Source organism: Schistocerca gregaria, chromosome 4, assembly GCF_023897955.1.
Source record: "Schistocerca gregaria isolate iqSchGreg1 chromosome 4, iqSchGreg1.2, whole genome shotgun sequence".
Taxonomy (NCBI): Eukaryota; Metazoa; Arthropoda; class Insecta; order Orthoptera; family Acrididae; genus Schistocerca; species Schistocerca gregaria.
The window spans coordinates 675801324-675810611 of record NC_064923.1 but is presented as its reverse complement, the minus strand read 5'-3'; the positions used below and the strand labels follow the sequence as shown (position 1 = coordinate 675810611).

At 39.8% G+C, this 9288-nt stretch overlaps 1 protein-coding gene across 2 annotated transcripts in view; it reads right to left on the bottom strand.

The window, feature by feature from the left end:
- Positions 1-8134: 8134 nt before the first annotated feature.
- LOC126267429 (ADP/ATP translocase 3-like) overlaps positions 8135-9288 on the bottom strand; it is a 60542-nt gene continuing 59388 nt past the window's right edge. Inside the window, exon 4 of one of the 2 annotated variants that reach the window (XM_049972680.1) lies at positions 8135-8741. In XM_049972680.1, coding sequence (XP_049828637.1) covers positions 8466-8741 — 276 coding nt within the window. In that variant the 3' untranslated portion in view covers positions 8135-8465. The remainder of the gene's footprint in view (positions 8742-9288) is intronic. The other variant, XM_049972682.1, reaches the window with a different exon arrangement.

Here is a 9288-nt window from a genome sequence, read left to right as displayed (position 1 = left end):
CCATTTTGTGAGCGTAACAGATCGAATTTATGCTAATAACAAATGATGTAATTCAATGACCGTAGTAAAAAGTACATAAATTGTTGACGATACGACATGAAAACAAAAATCAAAAGATCGTCATTCCCAAAATCAAAAAATGCGGACGTTAACAGAAATCGTGAAAATGTATGCAGACGCTACATTTGGCGTCGAAAATGAGGACATGTCCGCGTAAATTCGGACGTCTGGTAACCCTAGTTACAATTTACTGTACACGCATACCTGTTAACCTCCTCAGTTCATATAATATAAAAAAATTAATTTTAAAATTTTTCAGAAAATGGATTTTTATCTTCACAGTAAGCAACGAATACAAGAAGAAAGTGGCAAAAAGTAAACAAACAATTGTTTTAAGGAGATTGTTACAATATTGAACGTGAAGTTCAAATTTTTCACAAAATCAACCATTATTATCATAATAAGCAACGAATACAAGGTACAGTGTGTAAACTTTTAGATGGCACACCTCTCCCTAGTCCTGAATCGGTAGAAGTCGGTAAACGTCGGGCGGCTTCGGTAGGCACACAGTTTCGACTTTTACCAACATTACGAAGCTGTCTGTGTTGTACAAGTTAGCCATTGTCGTCTGCTTCGTTATTGTTTTCTGCTGTATTGTTCTGCGTATTTTTATTGTGCACTTGTGCTAAACATTATCAAAATGAGTGAAGAGGCAGTTGCTGGCTCATCTCGGGAGTCGCCAACAACCCCTACGCTACGCATGCTACAGTAACCTAACTGTTGAAACATTGTCTATTACTCTTTTCGGGCGTTCAGAGAAGTTTCGTTGCAATCGGATGACGGTTTTGTGAGCGCATAGTAGACAAAAATACATACATTCATTTTTATACATGTAGATTTTAATGGACATGACGATTTCAGTTTCGTTTACGAACAACATTTTAAGCGAGTTTTACTTCCAAGCCTTTCGTCTGCTTTCGTGTAAGCATGACGCGCAATTTATAGTGCCAGCACTGCAACTGGTAGGCGTGCTTTGTCCCCCCCCCCCCCCCCCCCCCCCCCCCAACGGCTCCACTCCCCTCGCCAGCCAATGTTTGCTTCCTCCTCTCCCCGCACTCCCCTCACGATTCTGCTGTCTTACAGTTAACACACTTTTTTTTTTTGTTAACTTGACAAAAAGTAAACAGTCAATTATTTTGAGGAGCTGGTTTTTCTTTGGAAGCAATGGAACACACAATTTTCAACCACCCGTCACCTCATGAGATACTTTTGAAAGTAATTTCACATTTTTCCTAGACCCGATCCCACATCTCGAAACTCCCATGAGCTTATAATGCCCCAACAAACAATAGTCCAAAATAAAATGCAAAAATAGGAGTAAAATTTAATAAGTTTCTATCAAAAGCACATACTGCGTCAATTTCTTCATTTCATTCAGATATAAATATCCAAAAGATTGAAGTCGGATAAGATGTGTTCAACCAACATGGCTTGGACCATATTGGGTCATTAGATGTCTTGTAAATAAACTCTGGCGCTCTTGCCTCAGACGAGCCAGTCGTGAACGACCGATTACTGTGTCATTCTCAGCCATGGGTGTCATTTGAATGCGGCATGGTTAGATTAGATTACATCAGGGATGGGCTATGATCGCGCTCGAGAAACGCGCGACGCGAAGGCAATTTCTCGAGAATTTCTCGGGTACGATTGAGAAGTTGACAGTGCTGCGCTCTCTGAGAAATTGCGCAAACCTTCAGTACACGAAGCACTGAGCAGCAGCGGTCGTACTCTTCGTACGTACATGCTCGGAAAACTTTGAAATTCTATCATTGATATCAACTGTACTACCGTTGTTAATGTGTACTGAAGTATTAGTATATGTCTCATAAGACAAAAATCATAGAAGCACAGAATTCGCATAAAACAGAACCTTTATTCTTACGGAATAAATTACCTTGTACATTCTGTATGTATGCTTAACTCTTTGAGGGGCAAGAAAACTTATTTGCAAATTTCAAATTTATTTTACTTGTAACACATTTGTTTTATTGTCTTGGCATGTTTTATACATTGAGTTTGTAAAAATTCACTTAAACAACAACAAAACATAAACATTAAATGTGGTCACTACAGGTAATCACCACCCCATTAAAATATACAAATTCGATATTTGGTGGTTGAACTTTGTAAAAACTAGTCTTTAATTTTCGTGGTATCTCTTGAAACAGTTCTTGACTGCTCTCAGACACAAAGGTATTTAGCACACTGAACACATCCGCACTGTTCACACTGGATTTTTCTTTGAACTGCAAATTGCGCTTCTTCTAGATGATGAGTGAATTGGTTGATGTTTACTGCTTTTGTGGCGAATACTTTCGTCTACATATGGTTTGTGTGATTTGAACTGGGTTGCTATACTACTTTGGGATAAAGAAGCATAATTAGCTGCCATTGACACTATTTTTGGAGCCAACAAGATTTTGTAAACCTCTCGACGGGAGTCTTTACTGGAGAACTGCTCCATTTCGATTTCTTTGTGCATAATGAACGCGTTTGTCACACAGCAATCTAAAAAGTGAAAAAACAATCTCATCCACCATTTCTTGCTTTTTCTGTCAATAGCATAGTCTGAATTTAGTCGGTTAAAATTATTCACATAGTTAATACTGGAATTGTAGTCTTTCAATACAACTGGACAAGTAATATTGGTTATTGTTCCATCTTTCATTTTTCGAGTTACTGTGCGCACATCTGATGGTGAATAACACGTTGAAATCAAGTTTACTGCCCTGTTATCTTTCCATCTATAGATTACTATGCCATCATTGCTTATTTTGTAATCGAATTCCCCTTTTTCCAATTCCTTTTCCCCCTTGAGTTTTGGTATGTTTTTCCTTCTGGGATTTATTGTTCCACAAGCGTACACACCATTGGATTTTAGGTCCTTGAACAGATCATATTATGTAAAATAATTTTCCATGAAAATAATATGATTCTTTCCATGAAGACCACTGGTTAAATTTAGATCCACACGACTGCACTCAAGACTAGAACTTGAAGAGCTTGTTGTGAATGTGGGCTCATTTCCATCAGTGCCACCACTGTCAGCACTGCTGTCACTAGAAGGTATTTCTCCAAATAAAATTCGGTTACATTCGTCCTCAGCTATTCCTTTTCGGCTAGACATATTCGATATAGACGAAGAATATATACTGGGTGGAGCAGAAGGGCGGTGGTTAGCAGCACTAACCACACAGAAGTTTGTCAGTAAAATAAGGAAAATTCTATTTCAATTTAAAGTTGCATTACACGTAGACTTATATGTGTTCAACACATAAATATAGGCAATTACTCACCAAAACAGTCGAATAAAGAAGAGCTATAGAGAATACTGCATGCTACTTTCAAGAACAGTGCTAACAATGAAGAAGTATTAACTATTGTTCTGAATATGCGGCAAAAATTCGCGCAGAAGACCTGCACTGCCATCTAGCGGCATTTTAGGCAACATTTGGCTGGTTGGCAGAGAGACTACTGGCCCCTGAGCGGTGAGGGAGAAAATATTATGTGGTTAGCCACAGTGGCCACCGCTCATTGAAACTGTCTACGTAGGTGGTTAGTTACAGTTTTTCCTGCCCTTCAAAGAGTTAAATGTAAAAGAGAAGTGCTATAGCGTTTTTTTTATGTACAGAAACTGCGTACGTGCGTTTACTTACCGAAAAAAGAAAGGAAACAAAAGTTGTTCAGCATAAGGCATATTTACATCCCATTGCTACACTGCCGTCGATTTTTGTTTAGAAATGTGATTTTATTAACCAATTGGCCTTTTAGTCTGCTTCTTTGTTTCGTTATAAGTAGTCCTGTTTCGAAACTATTCTTTCACTGGGAACAGAAGTTGCAGGTATTGCAAGGTGTTTTTTTTTTTTTTTTTTTTTTTTTTTTTTTTTTTTTTTTTTTTGGCACGACAGCTAGACCTGGGTAACTGTATTCATTTCTTTTCCACTAGTGTAAAGGATTATCCGTGCGTTGTAGGTACGGTTCTTACAAATATCGTTGTACCTCCAGGTCTGTGCTATCACAACCGCTTTTCATTAGATTTTTATTGGAAACCTCTTCATCGAAAGAAGCCCATAAGGAACTACTGGCGTTTTGTACGAAATGGTATTCGTGGCTAGTGTCGTTAGCAGTCGAATGAGTAGATCGTATGGCCTCTACCACGTTTGTGCACTCTGCAATTAGGCTTGCAACGGCATGTTTTGAATGAATGGGATTCGTAAATGGTAACGTTTTGAATCTTGGGTCGAGAACAGTGGCAACGGCATGTACTTTGTTTGTTTCTATTAATCCTAGTCGGGCTATTAGTGAGTTGTGCAGATATTGCTGTAGCTCTTGCGCTGTCGTGGTAGCTCACTTTCCATTGCATACGGTTAGGATTAGCTGTCTGATTATTGGAATAGCTTTCGAAAGAGAGGTATAGTTTTCAGTTGAGATATCACTTGTTACCACTTCAAATGGCTTCAGTACACATAAACATTCGCTCAAAATTCGCCACTCGTCAGCTGTGAAGTTCTCTACACCTGAATACAAAAATGATAAACAGGCTGCAATGCATTCCTTTTGCTCGACTAGACGTTGTAGCATATAAAACGTACTGTTTCATCGGGTTTCGTTTTCCTGAATCAATTTATGAATAGGTTTTTTCATTAGATCCTGGAACTCATGGAGTTTTTCATTAGCAATGCAACTTGTTTTAAAATAGCTAAGAATTTTTCTGGCCTTTTCCCGCATTACGAAGAGCTTACTGTTGCTGTTCAAAGAAGTTTTCACAACTAAACTGATGGCGTGTGCTAAACAAGGCAAAAGTTACATATCTACGTATGTTGCCAGTGTGAATAACTTGTACGGCTGCCGTCATGTTACTGGCGTTGTCAGTTGTCATGCTTACAACTTTGTTTCAAAGTTCCATTTTGAAATCACGTTATCTAACGCCTCACTAATATTTACCGCTGTATGCTTTTCTGGGAAACGGAATGTCTCGAGAGCTAAAGCTTTCAGGCACCAATTAGTGTTAATGAAATGACCAATTACAGCAATATATGCCTCACTCATGAGTGAGGTCCAAATATCGGTCGTTAAAGAAACACAAATAGTCTTCCACGGCCAAGTTTACAGCCCCTTTCTCTTTATGGTAATCGTCCTCAATCATGAGGCGCAACTTTTTTCGATTTAGTATCGAGTATTGTGGGTCCAACAGTGAAACAAAACGTCGAAAACCAGTGTCCTCGGCGATTGAAAGCGGTTGAAAATCGCGTGTTATCATGGCCACTAGTGCTTCATCTAGTTGTTGTTGCCGTTTACTTCCCTCTATGAAGAGAAACGTAAGATTTAGATCAGTGCTCCTCCGAGGGGATACGTTATCCTCGACAACTAGTCCAATAAAATTACATATCGTATCGTGCAAAAGCTAGGATTATATTAAGTTTGATTTTGGGGTATGTTGTATGTTATCGGAGTACGATTAAAACATCAATGTTTTTTAAGCGTGTGCGGACCGCTTCAGACACTATCCGAACTTTTGCACAGAATTCACCTTTTGTACTATACGTACCTGGATAATTTGTCTGCCTCGCACTAATGGAAGAATGAGCCTCTGTATCCAAGGACGTCGCTGTTTTATTGCTCGATAAATTGTGCAGTTTAAGATGGCTAATCATTCCCGTTGTATTTTTTGATATATTACGGAGATTTTTACGACAAATGTTGCAAGTAACGTTATCTCCATCCTCCGTAAAGTATTGCCAGCACCATGACGTTCGTTTTCGAGTGTCCGTATTGATTTGTATAACAACTTTACTCGAATGAAACCGGAGACATACTAGTTTCGAGCACAGCGAGCGTGTTTGTCTAGCGGCGGCATTCAATCTATAAAACAACAGCGGCGCCGCGCATGTTGCCGCAGCCAACTGGCGCGCAGCGGCACACCCCGCCGAGGCATTTCTCGTGAGCTTCTCGAGAGTTTGCTTGAGAACTAGAGGCTCGAGAAATTCTCGGTACGCTCGAGTCGCCACGCCTCGCCATCCCATCACTGGATTACATTAGATTAGATGTACTTTTCGTTCTAATTGACCCGTAGTGAGGAGATCCTGTGGGATGTGGAACATGCCAGAAAACATGAATACACAATATGGAACACTGTATAAGGGGGGGGGGGGGAGGGGTCTCAGCACATCAATCTCCCGGCCGTTGTCAACTTTGTACACTTTGGAGCCATTACTTCTCATTCAACTCACAACTCACTCAAGTAGTTCTTCAGTTGACATTATGAGGTGGTCTGGACCCCTTACAGTCTCCCACCAATGAAAAGTCCCTAGCATTTCCAGGAACTGAACCCAGGTTCTCTAAATGATAGTCAGCCACGTTGATCACTTACTTACAAAGACAGACATGACTCATACCAGCTGCTAAATGTAACTGTCTCCCATCACGCATGTGCTACATTACCTGATGTCGCGCAAGTAACGTAGGCCTTGGGTGAAATTTGAGCCCATTTAAATTGTGACTTGACCGAAGTACATTTATACTTAATAGGGCAATACTTCAGACTGAAGTAAATGGAGGCTCATAACCACAACTCACAAACATTAAGCTACTACATAAATAAGTAATAAATCTCCTGTGGCTCACAGCTTGGTGCAAATATTTTCATCTGTAGTAGTTTCAGTGACGAGCGTGTCAGTGAACACTGTTGACGTATCAAATAATCGAACCTAGGCACACTGCACGAAAAACGTCAACCCCACGATTCAGCTGTGGAGGAGAGTTATTATTATTAAACAAAAAGGACGCGGCACGAAGGTATTATACTAATGGGATGGAAATGGGCAGATGTGGTATAAGTGCACTGGCCAACAAATGAGTACAATTTCAGAAAAATTGTATGATTTATTGAAGAGAAAGAGCTTCACAATCTCAGCAAGTCTACGCATTGATCCACCTCTGGCCCTTCCACCAGCAGTTACTCAGCTTGCCATTGATTGATAGAGTTGTTGGATGCCCTCCTGAGAGATATCATGCCAAATTATGACGAACTGGCGGGTTAGATCGTTAAAATACCAGATGGTTGGAGGGCCTCGTTTTATTACCCTTCATGGAGAGCCATCCTGAGCTTACATTTCAGCAAGATAGTGTCTACTTGCACATGGCGAGAGTTTTTCCTGCTGTATTCGTGCCTGCCGAAACCTACCTTGGCCAGCAAGACCACCGGATCTCTCCCCAATTTGGAACGTTTGGAGCATTATGCGCAGAGCCCTTCAAAAAACTCGGTATTTTGACGATATAAAGTGCCAATTGGACAGAATTTGGCATGATATCCCTCAGGAGAACAGCCAACATCTCTGTCAATCAGTGCCAAGCCGAAGAACTGCTTGCAATAGGGCCAGAGGTGGACCAATGCATAATTGATTTGCTCTTTCTCTTGAATAAATTATTCAATTTTTCTGAAATGGTAAACATTTGTTTGTCATTTACATCACATCTACCTATTACTGTCTCATTCGGATAATTCCTCTTTTTCTCTACGAATGTATTTATGAAATGAGTAAAAGCCAAAGGAAAGACAACTAATGTTCGAGGCAAACATGATATGTCGCTTGTGTGGAAAAATGTTCTAAAACCCTGTATAGGCTTTACAAACTATCCAAACAAAATGTCTGACACAGCAGTGCTATGCATTCGGGTATACAGCCAGTTTGTTTATTTCATTTCATACACAATGTTTTGATGACCGAGTTTTCTTCTGGTGTTGCGAGCTGTTTTGTCATGTAAACTCGCTGACTGGGCTCCAAACGTAAAATGGAGTCAACAACTTGGTTGTAGACGCGAAAGTACGTCATTAATCAACCAAGCAGAGAAAACTTGAAATCTCGCGTCTGGAATATCACTTAAGAAATTTGATGGTAAGAGTGCTGACTTCAAATCTTTTACCTTAATACTGACATTTCTCTTCGCATGACGTACACGATTTTTTTTCCATTTGCACGCTCTTCGTAAAATTAGATTCTTTCCGGATACAGTGAGGCAGGCAGGATAAATTTGCCTGTTCAGCAGGAGTGTTTTCAGTTATTTATTTAACTTATTAGCTTTTAGTGACTGAAGAAAATGTATTTAGTAATCAGAGCAATCATCTACGGAATTTAAAACAGTATTTGTTAAGCGGATAATAATATTCGTTATTTTGTGTGCTATACACATACACAGTGTTTTATCGTTCTAAAGAAGAGGAAATACATAAAAATGTACACCATTGCAACAAATTTCGGTCTTGGTATTAGTACAGCTGTCGAATGAAATAAGTATAACTGTAAAGGAAAAGAAGCTTGTCTAAAATGAGGTACGGTATCCAGCTCCATTTCTTTCTTCGTCGCCGTGCAACGCGACTGTTCGCGCAACAGTAACGTCTCACTCATTCAGGCATGCTTATGGTCTCTTGAACTCGCCCATTTGCTACGTGACTTATATTCATCATACAGTACAACGGCAAAGGCACTCTCTAAGCTGGCTAAGATGTTTGGCACTACACCTCCGAATAATGCGCTAATTCCCCCAGTTCTGTAGACTTTATTCCAACAGTCTAGAGCGTTCTTGTAAATAACATCGTCGCCTTTCCGTCCAGACTGCATCATCATCATAGATCGCACGGTGTCCAGTGGGTGAGATACAACAGTAGATAATGACGTTACTGCCTGAAACGAATAGATTCTGCTTAGTTCTGAATGTATTGTTTGTGCGAAATTTACTAGCCAGTATGTAAATATACTACACTTAAAACTACATTTCCTAAATTTTAGCGTAGCGAGTAACAACTGGCACATTTCTCCTTCTCTTTTCAGGTTTATAGGGTTAGAAGAATGACTGCTTGCAAGCCACTATTCGAATGATCATGAGTCTAAATTTATTAGCAGGGCCCTATAGGAGGGATATTGTTAGACTATAAGCGTTTCTAAAACCTGTCATGAATTACTGGAATTTTTTGAGTAGGTCATCGTGAGGTATTAGGTGTCCTTCCTTTGTTATCTGCAAGTACAGATTCTATAATTTTTTATTCTACCCCGACCCCGTCTTGAGCTCTTCGGCCAGTCGTACAACCCTTTTATTAGCAAATTAACTTCTCAGTACCCCACTACACTTATACGGGTTCTTGTAATTTGGTTTAACTACAATACAACGTTGCTGCTCTAATAGAGTATGACTGATATTAGTAACCAGTGCTGTGACTAATTAATTGTACGT